Source organism: Eptatretus burgeri, chromosome 4 (genome assembly GCF_056783735.1).
Source record: "Eptatretus burgeri isolate ZD-2024b chromosome 4, Ebu_testis_v1, whole genome shotgun sequence".
Taxonomy (NCBI): Eukaryota; Metazoa; Chordata; class Myxini; order Myxiniformes; family Myxinidae; genus Eptatretus; species Eptatretus burgeri.
Genome location: NC_140964.1, coordinates 139,866,040 through 139,885,038, shown reverse-complemented (window position 1 = coordinate 139,885,038; position 18,999 = coordinate 139,866,040). Strand labels below are relative to the sequence as shown.

The following is an 18,999-nucleotide window of genomic DNA, read 5'->3' as shown; positions in this document are numbered from 1 at the left end:
TAGTTCATACTGATGTTCATACTGAACTACTGACATAGTTCTGGTGAATGCTGAAAAAATGTTTACGTTTCATTATTGAAATCCGGAAAGTGAATTGTGATCCATGCAATGGAAGCATCACCACCACTCAAGATCAGTGGCACCCAATGCACGTTCCACTCGACCCTGAGCCAGCAGGATGATCATGGCCTCGATTTTCTGGCATGAAAAGGGAATTCCGCCGATTCACCGACAATCACAACTGGGAATATTAAGCAAACCTCATGGAAAAATTGCGGCAGGTCATCCACGACAAACACCAAAGGTGTGCACCACCTTCAAGAAAACATACTGATGTATAAGGTCCATGTTGTGAAGACCACCAATAACGACTGCGGCCTTGAGCAGTTGGATCACCCCCTGTAGAGCCCAGAACTAGCCCCCAGTGACTCTGATCTGTTCAGACATTTGAAGTGGCACGTTTGAGGTTTTAAAACTGGACGATGATACTGACTGAAGAAACTGAAACGGGACTGAACGAGCAATCTGAAAAAGTTCTATTTTACTGCAATAGAGGGTTGAAGGACAAACCAATTGAGTGCATTCAAGTCACATGACTCGATATTGTAATGGTTCGGGTGGTGTGCTTGGGATCCTGAGTCCTGAGTTCAAATTCTACTTGGCTGTTGAATTAATACCAGGTGGGGTTGACTCGGCCTGTCGTCCTTCTGAGGTCGGCAAAATGAGTACCAGCTTGCTGGGATGATTGAGCCATTCGAGTGGCCTGCATCACAGTGGCAACCTGTCCAGCATCGTGCCCAAGAGCCCAGGAGACTGCTTTGGCAGCACCGATGCTCTGTGGAGAGTATGGTCCCAATGGATGGATGGATGGATGGACTCCACATTGAAAAAGAAAAGTTTCCATGATTTTTGGCTACTGCATCTCATTCTGAGAACATTGAGCAGCATTCATGCTATTTCCCACTGAAAAATACTGTAATTGTCTTCATTGCTTTTGGGTGCGATCAACGATCTGTCGAGAACATTTTGGAGACAGGAATGGAGACTATCCTGCAAGCTTGTGCGTGCTGAACGGCTGGGTAAAACCACCAAGCCGGGAGGTGTGTCCGCCATGTCCACCCAAGTCATTGGTGCACAGCGGAGAAATGCTGAACTTTGAGACAGTACAAGGTCCACAGGTACCGGAGAGATCCCAGGTAACTTTTTGGTAATTAATTGGTCATGTGATGAAAAAAAAAATCGTCGCTTGTTAAAAGAAACCCAGGTACAAGAGTTATCAGTTTTGGTTAATTAGTCTGATTGATAAAACAAATTAAATCGAACATCTATCTATAATTCCAGCAATCTCTGTGTGTCTGTGTGTCTGTCTGTCTGTCTGTCTGCGACCGCCGTTTCTCGACAACCACTGGTCCGATCTGATTGAAACTTGCCAGGAATATTGCCGGGGCCCCGCGGATGTGCTTTTCAAGGTTTGATATTAATCGGACGAGCGGTTCCCAAGTTACAGCCATTTATCTGTCGACCAATGACAAGACACGGTGCTATGACATCACAAATGACGTCACAATTAATGTTTGTTTATTTATTTATTTATTTTTTATTATTTCTTTTGCACGATGGAAACTTGCCAGGAATATTGCTGGGGACCCACGGATGTGCCTTTTCGAGGTGAGAGAGAGAGAGAGAGAGAGAGAGAGAGAGAGAGAGAGAGAGAGAGAGAGAGAGAGAGAGAGAGAGAGAGAGAGAGAGAGAGAGAGAGAGAGAGAGAGAGAGAGAGAGAGAGACTGCACATACTGGCACTCACCCACGGGCACTCACCTACGGGCCCGTATTCGTAATTCTAATTAAGTGATTAAAAGTAAATATTTGATGAAAAAAAGGAAATTAAAAAAATAATTACAATTAGTTTTAAAAACCGGGTCAAGAGAAGATGTATCGTCAGGACAATTGTCTATCATTGAAACGGTACGTATTGTTCGTTATCGATTGTGCAGAGAAAGTATAACTGGTTATGTAAACATCTGATATTCATTGATGTTATAATAAACTCTGTGATTGTTTTTTTGGGGGAAATGGTTTGATTAATTAAGCTGCCCGCTGGTACAGGGTGGTCGGTGGTGCTTTTAGTGGGAGGGGGTTCAACCATAACCTCAAACCTCTGACCTGGATCCGCCCCCGAATGTATTAAACATGGTACGCCAGATCTCAGGACACGAACGGCAAGACAACCTCATTGACGTGTACCGGCAAGCATTGTTAGCACACCGACGACAGGGCCACGATTAGGCATGTCGGGGGAGTAAGGGTGGACCCTAAATCAAGAAAATCACTATCTCTATCTCTATCTCTATCTCTATCTCTATCTCTATCTCTATCTCTATCTCTATCTCTATCTCTATCTCTATCTCTATCTCTATCTCTATCTCTATCTCTATCTCTATCTCTATCTCTATCTCTCTCTCTCTCTCTCTCTCTCTCTCTCTCTCTCTCTCTCTCTCTCTCTCTCTCTCTCTCTCTCTCTCTCTCTCTCTACCAATATCACAGGTAAATGGTGGACTCGCACTTCAACCGCATTCCAGCATTGAAAATCACTTCTCAGATAAAGGTGAACCTTTTGGCACATCAAATTCCCAATAAGAGCATTTATTTTGGTTCCCAGCGCATGAAAGAAAGCATTTAACCAAGAGCTACCTGTATCGGTAAAGCAGACCCACTAATGGTGACGTCGATGTGCAATGAAAAATTATGATGTAATTGAACCAAAATGTGCAGGTTCGTTTCTTCCATAAGAATGGAACACAAACAAGTCATGAGATGTAACGAAAAGTCAATGTGCTGCGATGGAGCTTCTCCCCAAGTGGTACAATGGAGGTGCGTTGCCATGGTTACGCTGAAAAGCAGGATTAGTGGAGGGAATTGTCAGAAGGAGAAAGATTAACATCAAAAGGACAGGCAGGTGGAACCGTAAAGCAATTCGGTGAGAACAAAATAAAAACTTTCCAAAGATGAGCGAATGTTCTCGGTCATCCAGGTGAACACAGATGATGGCGATAAATTCAGCATTCGCTGTGCTGCTTCATCTTCATCATGATCGCAATCACTCGGTCACATGGAAAGCTTTTGAAACGAGGATTAAAAAAAGGGTTAAGAAAATAATTTGGATAAGTTAAAAAAAAAAAACAATAATAACAACGATGTGCTAAATAAGAACAATAATAAACTCGAAGAGAAGGTGAGTGTTTTTAAGCTTGACTGCACTTTCAAAATGTGTGTACACAGGTACAGAAACACACACACCTGGACACATGCATTGAAGGAAACCTTCAAAAGCCATGTCTCGACGTGATTTGATCGACTAACAGAGATAAAGATGCAGACATACCGGACTGAGAAAGCAGATAGTTGGGATCATTGTAAGGGATCCAGGTGAATCGTCTCACCTGTTCTGAAGAGTTGGGTTCACGGATCGAGGTAGCAAGTGCCAGTCGGTATGAATTTGAGCGTCGCCAGCATAAGGAGCCACGGAACATTCGTGGTCAACGAACAAAGCATGAACAATACACAGAGACAGCTCGCAGTGGCACAAAAACCAAGTTAGAGTTTGAGGAGTGTGGAGAGGGGCTTTGAGGAGGGGTTAACAGGGGCCATGTGCCTCATGCATTTCACCCCATTCTCCCCCTCCTCCCCATCCTCGCCACCCCTCCCTCCCCACTCCGTTCCCCCGAGCGCGTGCCGTCTCACTCCTTTTGGCCTGACCCCAGCCACCCCAAGCTATGCCAGGAATTTAAGGGGGAGAAGAGTGGGAAACAGACGCCTGGGGCTACAAGGAACGCAAACATTCCCCCTCCAAGGCAATTCCCACTCACATCAACACCATCATCACTCTATTCATCAGCTCCGACTGTGCCTCCCGGCCATGCCAGCAAAGCCCATCTTGATTGCTCGTCTGCATGTCTCTATCTGTGTGTGTGTGTGTGTGTGTGTGTGTGTGTGTGTGTGTGTGTGTGTGTGTGTGTGTGTGTGTGTGTGTGTGTGTGTGTGTGTGTGTGTGTGTGTGTGTGTGTGTGTGTGTGTGTGTGTGTGTATCACTCTTCTCCTTCATCAATGCAGCACAACAGGTGAAACAGGGGTCTGTCGTCTGGTTGCGTCACTTAGGAAACATGCGATTCTTGAGTTGGAGTGCATTTAGCGGAGCAAAGTCAAGTTGAAAATAAATCATCTGCAAGTCAGGACGCACTCAATTTACATTCCTTGTCTTGCTCCTCCCTGGGAGATATCTAGCACTGGATTTGTAGAGAGAGGTCATGAAGCCCACATGAGCCAGCCGTGAGTTTGCGATGCAAAATGAAATTCTTCCAAAGTAGAACTCCTGTTGATAGTGTCTCGCCAAATAAATCTAACCGAATGATTTTGTCACGTCATTCCACTACCTCGACGATGACGCACTCACATCGCAGAACGCACACTACATTTGCATTGAGAGCTTTGCAATACATGTCCCCGACCGATGTGACATTTTCGAAGTCTAAATAGGGCATAACTCTGTGAAAAATTGACGAAACGCCCTGAAACTCGATCTTCTTCTGGAACTTATCATTATAAAGCCATGTACCAAGTTTCATTTGAATATGTTTTAGGGTAATGGGAAAAAATTCTGAACAAAACCACAGGCGGCATGAACGGATGGACAGCCGGATGGAGAGCAAGCCGATAGTCCCCTCCGGTGAAACCATCCCCACTGCCAGGGGAGTAATCAACAAGAAAAATGTGAAGGAATCTTCTCTTTCTGCTGCTTATGGAACAAGGTGCTGCGAACAAAGCATACGTTTTGCCATTGGAAGGTATTTATTTATTTTAGGCTGTGGCTATTTAATATGAAAGAAGGGGCCCACGACTTCTGCTTACCTAAACAAAACAAAAAACTTACTTTACTGATTCACTCCATTAATTACATTTACTGATTCACTCCATTAATTACATTTACCCATCACTCAATTATTTGCATTTACTGATCACTCCAGTAATTACATTTATTGATTAACTCCATTAATTGCATTTAATGATTCACTACATTAATTACATTTACCGATCACTCAATTAATTACATTTACTGATTCACTACATTAATTAAATTTACCGATTCACTCCATTAATTATATTTACTGATTCACTACATTAATTACATTTACCAATCACGAAACAATTTGCATTTACTGATTCACTCCATTAATTGCATTAAACGATCACGCAATTATTTGCATTTACTGATTCACTCCATTAATTACATTTACCGATCACTCAATCAATTACATTTACTGATTCACTACATTAATTTAATTTACCGATTCACTCCATTAATTATATTTACTGATTCACTACATTAATTACATTTACCAATCATGAAACAATTTGCATTTACTGAATAACTCCATTAATTGCATTTACTGATTCACTCCATCAGTTACATTAAACGATCACTCAATAATTTGCATTCACTGATTCACTCCATTAATTACATTTACCGATTCACTCCATTAATTACATTTACCGATCACTCAATTATTTGCATTTACTGATTCACTCCATTAATTACATTTACTGATCACTCCATTAATTACATTTTCCGATTCACTCCATTAATTACATTTACTGATTCAATCAATTATTTGCATTTACTGATTCACTCCATCAATTACATTTACCAATTACTCAATTATTTGCATTTACTGATTCACTTCATTAATTACATTTTCCGATCACTAAATTATTTGCATTTACTGATTCACTCCATGAATTACATTTACCCATCACTCAATTATTTGCATTTACTATTCACTCCATTAATTGCATTTACTGATTCACAACATCAATTACATTAACCACTCACTCAATTGTTTGCATTTACTGATTCACTCCATTAATTGCATTTACCGATTCACTTCATTAATTACATTTACCCATCACTCAATTATTTGCATTTACTGATTCACTCCATGAATTGCATTTACTGATCACTCAATTATTTGCATTTACTGATTCACTCTATTAATTACATTTACTGATTCACTCCATTAATTACATTTTCCGATCACTCAATTATTTGCATTTACTGATTCACTTCATTAATTACATTTTCCGATCACTAAATTATTTGCATTTACTGATTCACTCCATGAATTACATTTACCCATCACTCAATTATTTGCATTTACTATTCACTCCATTAATTGCATTTACTGATTCACTCCATTAGTTACATTTACCCATCACTCAATTGAATGCATTCACCGACTCACTCCATTAATTACATTTACTGATTCACTACATTAATTTAATTTACCGATTCACTCCATTAACTAGAATGGGCACTCAGTAGAGCGCATACCTTCGCCAACGCTACATTTTGCCCCCCCCCCCCAGAAACCGTTGATTGTGAGGGTATTTAATCCCATACCACATCTGCCATCTCATATGCATTATGATGGCTTAAAAACCATAAATTTCCTGTGTCATATTGTATATCACAAGATTGGGCATTGAATTCACAATATTTTGGCATTGGTTGCATGCAAATTGGATAAAAATCGACCGCACTATGGCAAAATGACGATTTTGACCTTTTCATGACCTCGACCTTGACCTTTGTACTCTTAATTTTGTAATTGGTATTAGAGTGTGGGGAACAGAACAGTCAACATTTTGGTGTTGGTTTCATGCAAATCGGATAAGAATTGACTGTGTTATGACTAAAACCGCACATTTTGCAATGTCCTGACCCCCCCCCCCTGACCTTTGACTCCCAACGGCAAATAAGGGTTATAACGTCATTGTGTCATGTCACATATCACAAGATGGGGCATTGAATTCTGAACATTTTGGCATGAGTTGCATGCAAATTGGATACAAATTGACCGTGCTATGGTAAAAAGACGATTTTCACCTTTTCATGACCTTGACCTTGACCTTTGACCCGATCGCTCCCAAAATCTAATGAAATGGTCCTCGGATAATAACCAATCATCCCACCAAATTTGCTGCGATTCAGTTCAACACTTTTGGAGTTATGCGAATAACAAACAAACAAACAAACAAACACACATATTCACAAATAAATACACAGCGATCAAAACATAACCTTCGCAACAAAGTTTGCGAAGGTAATTACATTTACTGATTCACGACATCAATTACATTAACCACTCACTCAATTATTTGCATTTACTGATTCACTCCATTAATTGCATTTACCGATTCACTTCATTAATTACATTTACCCATCACTCAATTGATTGCATTTACAGATTCACCCCATTAATTGCATCCACTGATTCACGACATTAATTTAATTTACTGATTCACTCCATAAATTACATTTACCGATTCACTCCATTAATTACATTTACCGATTCACTCCATTAATTGCATTTACTGATTCACTCCATTAATTACATTTACTGATTCAATCAATTATTTTCATTTACTGATTCACTCCATTAATTGCATTTAGTGATTCACTCCATGAGTTATATTTAACGATCACTCAATTATTTGCATTAACTGATTCACTCCATTAATTACGTTTACTGATTCACTCCATTAATTGCATTTACCGATCACTCAATTATTTGCATTTACTGATTCACTTCATTAATTACATTTACTGATTCACTCCATTAATTACATTTACTGATTCACTCCATTAATTACATTTACTGATTCACTCCATTAATTACATTTACCGATTCACTCCATTAATTGCATTTACTGATTCACTCCATTAATTACATTTTCCGATTCACTCCATTAATTACATTTACTGATTCAATCAATTATTTTCATTTACTGATTCACTCCATTAATTGCATTTAGTGATTCACTCCATGAGTTATATTTAACGATCACTCAATTATTTGCATTTACTGATTCACTCCATTAATTACGTTTACTGATTCACTCCATTAATTGCATTTACCGATCACTCAATTATTTGCATTTACTGATTCACTTCATTAATTACATTTACTGATTCACTCCATTAATTACATTTACTGATTCACTTCATTAATTACATTTACTGATTCACTCCATTAATTACATTTACTGATTCACTCCATTAATTACATTTACTGATTCACTCCATTAATTACATTTACCGATCACTCAATTATTTGTATTTACAATTCACTCCATTAATTACATTTACCGATCACTCAATTATTTGTATTTACAATTCACTCCATTAATTGCATTTACTGATTCACTCGATTAGTTACATTTAACGATCACTCAATTAAATGCACTTACTGATTCACTCCATTAATTACATTTACAGATTCACTACATTTTAATTTACCGATTCACTCCATTAATTACATTTACTGATTCACTACATCAAATACATTTACCAATCACTCAATTATTTGCATTTACTGATTCACTCCATTAATTACATTTACCGATTCACTCCATTAATTTAATTCACTGATTCACTACATTAATTACATTTACCGATTCACTCCATTAATTACATTTACTGATTCACTCCATCAATTACATTTACCAATCACTAAATTATTTGCATTTACTGATTCACTCCATTAATTGCATTTACTGATTCACTCCATGAGTTACATTTAACGATCACTCAATTATTTGCATTTACTGATTCACTCCATTAATTGCATTTACTGATTCACTCCATGAGTTACATTTAACGATCACTCAATTATTTGCATTTACTGATTCACTCCATTAATTACATTGATTGATTCACTCCATTAATTTAAAGTTGGAATCTCAGGATATGGCCTTCATTAATTTGTCAACAGTGTTAACAGGTTTCCTTTTCCTTTTCAGTTTCCACCGATAATTATAATATGAGAAACCAAGGTTGTTGAATTGAATGAGTTCCTTTGGGATCTCATGCGAACTATAGATTTATTTATGGGGGAAATGGAATTGTAATTCCTTGGAATATCATGGTAATTGGGAAGATTTTTTTATCCCAAAACTTCTTGAGCTCGAAGCAAAACTTAAGTGAGCATTGTATAAGCCGTACTTCATCATTTCTGTGACACACACCAATGAATCAGGTGCAGAGTGGAAATGCTTTCCCATCTCGGTGTTTGACACAGCCAATCAGAACACAGACGTAAGCAGGGCAACGCAATGATGCTTGGAGGAGAGTCGCCTCATCCAGCTTTTCCATTGTCTGCGAGGCGTCCTGCTTTACCGCACTCCCCTTCCCCTGCACACACAATGTGTGCAAACAAACCCAACTACACCACCCCCCTCCCCTTTGAAAATGCCGGATTCACCGTGAAACAATGTCCTCAGAGGAGAACATCAAACAGGCTAACCCAATGAAACGTAAATGTGTGACTATTCTTAACATGGGCCAAAACTGTTAACCTGTGGGATACATGCTTCATGTTGTTCATTAACCTAGATTCTCATTTGGAGTAAACTCTATAGAGTATCAAACCATTTTTTGTTATGCAAATAGGAAGATTTAAATGATGGAATTTATGATTCATTGATGAGAAAATATTAAAATTTAGATCGTTTATTGCACTCGAACAAAATCCCACACTGTGATCATTTAAAGCAGTTTATAGTGGGCAGGGATTTAAACCAGTTAAAAGTTGGGCTGGGAGTTAAACCAGTTTATAGCTGGGCCGGGATTTAAAGCAGTTTATAGCCGGGCCAGGATTTAAACCAGTTTATAGCCGGGCCGGGATTTAAAGCAGTTTATAGCTGGGCAGGGATTTAAACCAGTTTATAGCTGGGCAGGGATTTAAACCAGTTTATAGCTGGGCAGGGATTTAAATCAGTTTACAGCTGGGCAGGGATTTAAACCTGTTTATAGTGGGCAGGGATTTTGGCCAGTTTATAGCTGGGCAGGGATTTAAACCAGTTTATAGCTGGGCAGGGATTTAAACCAGTTTATAGCTGGGCAGGGATTTAAACCAGTTTATAGCTGGGCAGGGATTTAAACCAGTTTATAGCTGGGCAGGGATATATATATATATATATATATATATATATATATATATATATATATATATATATATATATATATATATATATATATATATATATATATATATATATATATATATATATATATATATATATATATATATATATATATATATATATATATATATATATATATATATATATATATATATATATATATACATATATATATATATATATATATATATATATATATATATATATATATATATATATATATACATATATATATATATATATATATATATATATATATATATATATATATATATATATATATATATATATATATATATATATATATATATATATATATATATATATATATATACACATATATATACATATATACACATATATATATATATATATATATACATATATATACATATATATATATACATATATATATATATACATATATATATATACATATATATATATATATATATATATATATATATATATATATATATATGTCGGCTATTCTTACACAGCTTTGATAACATGATGATGTTAAAGAAACAATTTCCTTTCCCCAAACAAAAATTTTTTTGCGCAACTCTAAAATGGACAATTGAAGGAAAGAACAATCGACGAACATTTCTATCCGTCCGGCCATGGGTGTTGGAGGGAACCTTTTCCTTACAAACAAGTTGGAAATATCATTTCTGGTGAAGGACTTTTCAAAACATTTCCCAACACAACTGCTGGATTTTAGACACCGTGGAGCTCGATGTTCTGTTACCTCTCCATTGGATGTAACACATGGCGTGAGGATTGAGATGTTTGGCTCAACCACCCGAGCGAGATTTTCCAGTTTCACAAAACATTCATCTTACCGGACACTGGTAGTGTAATCAAAGCATGTAAACGAAAACATCGTGGAAGGTTCGGTTGGCCTGCTTAGCATTTCGAAGGTAGCACATAATTCATGATCCTGGAATCCCATGTTCAAATCCCACACACGCTTGGGTGTTTATCTGTCTCTTGCCAGCCAATCATGCTTTTGCGATGTGTATCAAAGAAGAAGAATGTTAACAAATGTACATTTCTACATGTCATGTTCACATGTACGAGCTCCACCATTAGTCTGAAGGCCCTGCCACACCTTGACGATTTAGCCAGCAATGGCAACGTATAAAAATGTATGTACAACGTTGGTGTACGCTGAAGTTTTGAGATTTTTAAAAAACTTTTGGTCGTATTCATAACGTGTTGGTCGTATGCATAACATATTAGTAACAGGCACAGAACGTTTCGTTGTCTTATAGATAACTTTTACCAACGAATGCTTAGCCTGTTGTCGGCGTTCACAACCTCTACCCAACGATAGTTTAACTTAGTCATAGTGCTCTGCACGTATCGCCGACGAACTCGTGGCGTTCTCTGTTAAAAACCTGCCGCACGCAGATTTAAATCATAACCGCCTGAAAATTGGAAGTGTCAACATCGCAGTCACACCTTGACGATTTAGCCAACGTATGCCGACCTATGAAAAATGTGTCTAAAACGCTGAGAAACGTCGAATACGGTATGGGTAAGTTGTGTATACGTTACGAGCACGCTGAAAAACGATGAAGTACGCTGCCATATTACGTGGTACGTCTAGTACGTCGTGAAATTTCAAGCTTGCTGAAAATTTTACGACGTACTCGATGTATGGCTCACAAGTTCCGCATACGCATACGCATATTGTAAGTTCTCGGCACGCTCCGCGATCGTTGACACATGTCGGACACACGTTACTTGTAAGTTACTCATAAGTCGAAACACGTCGAGGTAATGGTTAGCATACCCGAAACTTAATTTTTAACCTCTGAGTAACGTGCTTTGAACCCATGAGTAGCGTGCTTTGAACCTATGTGTAACGTATCTCAAACGCACATTGTCGTATGTAGACGAATTTGATTGACGTCTTCTGGACGACCACAGAACTTACTGAACGTGTTTCTAACTTACATCTGCCATATAATGGCGATTTGGCAGCGTTTAGGGGTATTGGTATATACAAATGGGCTTCACAAGAGGAACCCGTCAGTGTTCCAGACTCCATGTTGAGTAGATGTCAATAGTATCAGTAGTAGTAGTATTAGGTGAGCGTGTCAGTAGTAGTAGTAGTAGTAGTAGTAGTAGTATTGGTAGTAGTAGTAGGTCCATGTCAGTAGTAGTAGGTGAGCATGATGGGGAGGGTGTGGGTGACGATGGACCCTCGTTGCGTCCACGAATAGGAGACTACTTTGCACCATTGTTCGATGTTCTTTTCGGCTAATTTTTTTTTTCTCATTCCCACGATGAACTATTTTTTTGTTTCAGTTTTTAAAGTATTCAAAACGACTTGGACAAATGTATAATGCACGAGTATGAACACAGAACGCTTCGATAACTTATAGATAAGTTATACCAACGATTGATTAGCGTGTTTTAGGCGTCCACAACCTATGCCCAACGATAGTCTAACTTATGCATAGCGTGGCAGCGTATCGTCGACGATTACGTGAGGTTTTCTATTCATAGGCTGCAACTTCACTTTTAATAAATGCCTGTCACTCACCGATTGTTTTTGGACGCTGGTGCTCGGCAATCGAAATCGTTTTCGTTGAACGAGTTAAATCGCTTCCACAGCACTGCAGTCACGGCACCAACAGCAGCAGGCTCAGTGCCAGCCTCATACCAGGCTCAAGCGGATCCCTGTAGAAGGTGTACTGCTTGGTTATCCTTGGACCCACTGGCTAGCAGCTCGTCGAACATCGCTGGGGGCAATCGCAGGAAGTTGATGAAGGATGCATGGTCCTCGTTCCGGAGTTCCACCATGAGCTGGTCATATATGATGTAATGGCGTCGCCTCCCGATCCATGGTCTGACCCAGTTCCTTCTCCTCCGTTCACATCTTCTTCTCCCGGCTCTATTGGCACGCAACTGGTGCAGTGTCAACTCGATGAGGTCATGTTGATGTTCGAGGACAGCTAGGTATTGTTGTCTCAGCCTTGCCGTATTATCCATCTCTCGGAATGACATGGACATGTACTCACCACGAAGTCTAAAAAAAAGACGGGTTCCTCCTGCGAAGCCCCTTTTTATATTCCAATTCCCCTAATTGCTGCCAATATGCCATTATACGGTATCTGTAAGTTAGAAACGCGTTCAGTAAGTTCTGTGGTCGTCCTGAAGACGTCAAATACGTCTACATACGTATTTGTGCGTAGGACATGCTTTACAAATCATTCCCAAGCACGTTACTCATAGGTTATAAATAAGTCACGGGTACCCTAAACATTACTTTGTCGTGTTTCGACGTATGAGGAACTTTCAAGTAACGTGTTGCGAAGTGTTAATAACGTTCGTGTGGCGTGCTTACAAAACGTTACTTATAGGTTAGAAATAAGTTTTGGGTGCGCTAAACATTACCTCGACGTGTTTCGACTTATGAGTAACTTACAAGTAACGTGTGTCGACGTGTGTCAACGATCGCATAACGTGCCGACAACATATAGCCAGCGTAGCGGAACGTGTGAGTCATACGCCGGCATACGTCGTAAAATTTCAAGCATGCAAAAATTTGAGGACGACCGCAAAGTACAACGTTTAAAGCCAGCGTACTACGACGTATGGCAGTGTATTTCAGCGTGCTCTTAACGTATACAAAACGTACCCATAACGTATTCGACGTGTGCCAGCGTTTTAGACAAATTTTTCATAAATCGGCATACGCTGGCTAAATCGTCAAGGTGTGACAGCAGCTTTAGATCAATGCTTTTAAGTGAATGTGATATTCAGGTTACCTTCCTGTATTTCACAGTAAACTAGAACGGCACTCGGTGGAGCACGTACCTCCACCAGGCTGAACAGTTTACGTTCTGCATCCCACTGATCGGCCTAATCTGGAACTGGACCCGAACCAAAATCGAATCAATTCGTCCTCGTCACCGACACAACCCATTTACCAAATTCCGTCCGAATCCATCCACAACGTTTTGAGATGTCCTGCTCACAGAGCGACAGACAGACCGACATGTGTGAAAACATAACCTCCATCCATCTTTGATTCTGGTGATGGAGGAGGAAAAAATAAAAAAAAAATAAATTGATTGCAAGTTGCAGAAATAAAGTATTTTTGTGCAAGAATAACATATTAAGGCACACACACGGATTCATGTACCGTGCATGCTCTACACAGAGTGTCAGTTACACCGTAGGGGTTTCTTGGCGAGGGTTCCAATTCCAGACGGGTCCTCACCTCCGACACAGGGAGGCAGGGAAGAAATTTGGAATTTATTCAGTGTGCCGATGGTAACTCGCCTGCACTTCGCGGAGGACGAATCAGCCAAATTTAATATATAAGGTCCATGTCAAATCTTGTGGCATAATGGAGGAAATCGACAGGACATTGATTGAAGTATACAATAAGAAGCTGACGTTTCGGACGTTAACCCTTCGTCGGAGCAAAAGAGGGTCGTTGGTCTAATGAGGAGTTAAATGTCCGAAACGTCAGCTTCTTTCTCCCCATGATCAGTTAGCATACCTTGATAAATGTCCTGTCCACATCATCCATCGTTCGACTTACCTGGCGACGCACATCGACACGAACCGTCACAAAAAAAGATTCGTTCTTCATTCTCTCCCACCGTAAGACAGGTATTGAGAAATACTGGAGAGGAATTGTTTTTGATTTTTTAAGGTTATACTGAAGGACGGTTTCCCTTGGATACAACTTAACGTGCACACACTTAATGACAGACAGACAAGGATTTCAAGGATTGCGTGTTGCTTCGCATTGTCCTTTTACAAAACCTCATTTTCCCCCTGAGTGGTGAGAATTTATCTGCTTTGTGAAGAAGTCTATAATCTTAGAATTACACCCCAAAAAACAGTGAATTATGTATTTTCGAAGCTTTTAGTTTGAAAATGTAAATCACATGTAACTAAGTAAACTTTTCCGGTTCCGAAAGTGGCATCCATGGATCTCCGGTCGCAAAACTTGCAACGGATAGCATTGATCCCTCAAAATGTATCCCGGATCAGAAAGTTTCTTGGAAAGTCTGTGCAGGGGACGGAGCGGCTCTTCGTGCGGACACCAGGGCTGGTTTCTCCAATTGGAGCACATTCTGATGCGGAGCTCTCGGAGTGGTTCCTCACGTGGAGCGCATGTGACAGGTGTACGAGCGTGTGCCAGGTGTACGAGCGTGTGCCAGGTGTACGAGCGTGTGCCAGGTGCTTTCACAGTAATGTGTCAATCATGTCATAAATGGATCTCATGGGACGTTCGAAAACTCTCCACGTGTGATGTCTGGTTATGGTATATCAAGGGTCGAGTTATATAATGATAATGACAAAGGGAGAATAACTCGCCATTCCTTCATGAGGACTTTGCCATTTGTCATGAGAACCGTCCACAAGGTCTGCTGTTTCAAAACCAACGATTATATTAATTCAAGGAATACTCATCCAAAGAAGAAGAGTTGGGAAAACTTGATCAACCGAAGAGTTGTCGTATCATTTTATCATTATTATGTTATCCTCGAATAACAGAACTCGTATAATAGAAGGAATAACATATAACAGAAAATAACAATATGTTATCCTCGTATAATAGAACAAATGCCACAAACAAATATAAGGGGCATCTACGTGATTCCAGAACTCATGTACAAACATGGCAGGATTTAATGTCCCACCATTCTCCCACCTTTCCATAAATTCTCCCAACCCTCCACCCCCAACTCATATTTTCCAAACAACCATCTCACTCATTCCTTTACAACTCACTTTCTCTTTTTTCCGGCCTCCTCCCCCAAAAACGACCCTTCTTTTCCAATACTGCACTGAACCTCCCATATATATATATATATATATATATATATATATATATATATATATATATATATATATATATATATATATATATATTTCACCAAGCCATTCTAAGGTTTGTAGAGGAGCCGAGACACAAACAACAACAATGAAACGAAAGACCAAGAAGGAACCTGAAGAAGTAAAGAGCAAAGATGGAGTCATCAGGCGGAACCTGGATAGGATTTGGGTTTCAGCCGCTACTCCACAACCCTCAAACCCGTCCAGGCGCAGCCAAGAGAGCCAAACAGAAAAATTTCTGAAATAATTCACTTCCCCTTCGAGAGATAGATAAAGAAAGAGAGGAAAACACGCTTGCAGACACATACAGGAGATGACGCCAGACTTCACTTTCACACAAACACAGCCTAGTCGTGAGAGTGAAGAAGTGTCGTCACATCCCAGAGCACTCTGGGTATCAGCGACGTCATCTTCATGACACCACTTTTATCTCCTCACTTCGCGGAGCAATCAAGGAGGACTTTCCTCCTTCTCATGGATGCCAATCTAAGGGGGGTTTATCCGTGCTCTACCCTTTAAATGCTGAACATCAAGCAAGTAAGCAGCACGGACCATTTTTAAAGTCCTTGGTATGACTCCGCTGGGGTTCGAACTACTGACTTCCCAGACTCGGAGAGGACGCTCTACCCATGAGACCACCGAGGTTGAGAAATAACCACAACATGCTCAACGTTCATGGAATAAACGCTTCATTGTTCGACAAAGACAAATATCATACAAGGACATATTACATTCCTTAAATGAGAAACTTCCCATCAGTTAGGTTATTCATTGATGTAGGTTACCTTAGAATCGTGACGTACACGTGATGTATCAAAACAGGTAACAACCACATAGACAATGATTTTGAGAAAAAACAAAAAAAACCACATCACTCAAAAAATATCTGATAAGACACTTACGTTTTACTATTTCTTTCTTTTGTCACATGATAGTGTTGTTGAATATATATATATATATATATATATATATATATATATATATATATATATATATATATATATATATATATATATATATATATATATATATATATATATATATTGTTACGGCTGTGGAAATTCGCAAACCACCATTCAGGGCCCGTAGGTGAGATAACTCTAAGTACATGTGTAGTTAGCCCCAAACCCGTTGTTTAGAGGGAATTTATGTGATTCATTCGGGCTGCGACACTTTGAGATAGCCGTTTTTCTGTTCTATCTTATTTTGAACCAACCACGTCTCAACCGCCATCACACAACAACCACCTTAACCACCACGCCAGCCATCGTCACCAACTACAACCATGCTCCAACCCTCAGACAACAACAACAACGCCAACAGCCACGACCTTTACCTTCACAACTCAATCCCGCAAACATCGAATGACCGTCATTCCCAAACGGCACCATAACCATCAAACCACCACCGATAAACCCTCCACCACCCTCACCTCTCTCCTTCTACGGCCATTCCCGCACCACCTGTGAACACTGAGCGTCGGGCTGTCTTGGGCTCGTTCAGCGGTACGCACCGAGCCGCGAGCGCAAATAGTGGCCTTTCCGAGGGAGAATTCGGATTAAGAACTCCACATGCCCACTTCTGATCCGTCCAATTAGCAAGCCCGGAGCCGCTTGGCCCCGCCTTCAGGCGCGTCTGTGTGAAATTGATATATGCAAATTCTAGGATCAGGGGAGGTTCACACCCACTTTTCCTCTGTCCAATTAGCAAGCACGGAGCGGCTTGGCCCCGCCCCCAGGCGCGTCTGTTTGAGATCCACATATGCAAATTCTAGGATCAGGGGAGGTTCACGCCCACTTTTCCTCCGTCCAATTGGCGAGTGTGGCTCCGCCCCCGAGGTCATCCTGATCCGGATATGTGCATATTGTTTTCTCCTCCTGGCCTATAAAACGGCGAGCGCAAGGCGAATCGTGGCAGTAGCAGAGTGTGGCAGTAGCAGAGTGTGGCAGTCGCAGTGTGTGTCGGCAGAGTGAGGCAAGTCATCGGTGTCGCAGCGAGTTGGGTTCTGCAGTCGACTGAGGAGAGTTGCGGGAAGAGGCAAAGGAGCTCGGGTCCGAGGCGAGCACGGCGGTCGGGAACGAGGTCGCGGTGTGAGATCGCTCGTCGTGGGTCCCAAGCCAGCCAGCCATTCTCCTCCCCCAGGGCATCAACAATTGCCCCTTTCCCCCACGCTAAGATAGTGCAAAAAGGGGGCCCCGTTCCCACCCCACTCCAAACGTCGTGCCAACGAAACCCACCAAGGAGCACGGAGTCGGGGCACAGCCACGCGGCCACATCTGCGGCTCGTCCGCCAATGCGTCACGAGGACGCGGGTAGGACCCCCCCCCCCCCCCGGTCTCGCGGACCTGGCCGCTCCTCCAGATCACGCGCACATATTGGCCTCCAGGCCTGTCTGCCCCCTTGTCTATGAGGGTGGCTTCTTTCCTTTGCTTTTGAGTAAATGTGTTGTCGCCGTCTGTAACGTAGAACTGTATAAGTGTTGCCGTGTGTGCGCGTAGTCGGTAGTAACTCTGCGTCATTGTTTCTTTTGTTTTAACTGCTATATGAGCATTTTGACTGTTTGGCTGTATATGTGTGCTTTCCGTGTGTCGCGTAATAAATGTGCATTGTGTGAACCGTTTTCCCGTTTCGCTTCGTCTTTTTTTTATTGACCCTCCATCCTGCTTCACGTAAGGGTTCGTAGTGGGCTTAATACGCTCGGTAATTAATCTGAACCATCCAGGTTGGCGATAACACCGCTCGGTTATCCCAATAGCACGGAATGGGCCGCCCAAGCGGCCCATGTCTGGAGTAAAGGTGGGGCGCATCCTATCCTGCGCGGGTGGGCAATTGGCACAATCGTGGTGAGGTTAAATCCCCACCCATGATTAGCTCCCAGCGTTGGTCCAAGAGGGTCACGACAGAATTGTCCGTTCCGGTGGGCGATGCGCCCGCCAATCGAGTCGAGCGGCCGATCGCACGCCGTCGGGCACGAATTTGCAACAATATATATATATATATATATATATATATATATATATATATATATATATATATATATGTTTATTTATTTATATTTCCATGGTCTTCATCAACTCAGTGTTTTTA

The 18,999-nt window shown here is 40.6% G+C and overlaps 1 protein-coding gene across 8 annotated transcripts in view; it reads right to left on the bottom strand.

Moving 5' to 3' along the window:
- Positions 1 to 18,999, bottom strand: part of LOC147029242 (tensin-3-like) — a 294,302-nt gene that overhangs the window by 127,003 nt on the left and 148,300 nt on the right. For 2 of the 8 annotated variants that reach the window (XM_085880152.1, XM_085880153.1), the window contains exon 1: positions 3,441 to 3,632. The exons of the other annotated variants lie outside the window; for them this stretch is intronic. In XM_085880152.1, coding sequence (XP_085736278.1) covers positions 3,441 to 3,530 — 90 coding nt within the window. In that variant the 5' untranslated portion in view covers positions 3,531 to 3,632. Of the gene's footprint in view, positions 1 to 3,440; positions 3,633 to 18,999 lie in introns of those variants that run through there. 8 annotated transcript variants of the gene reach the window in all.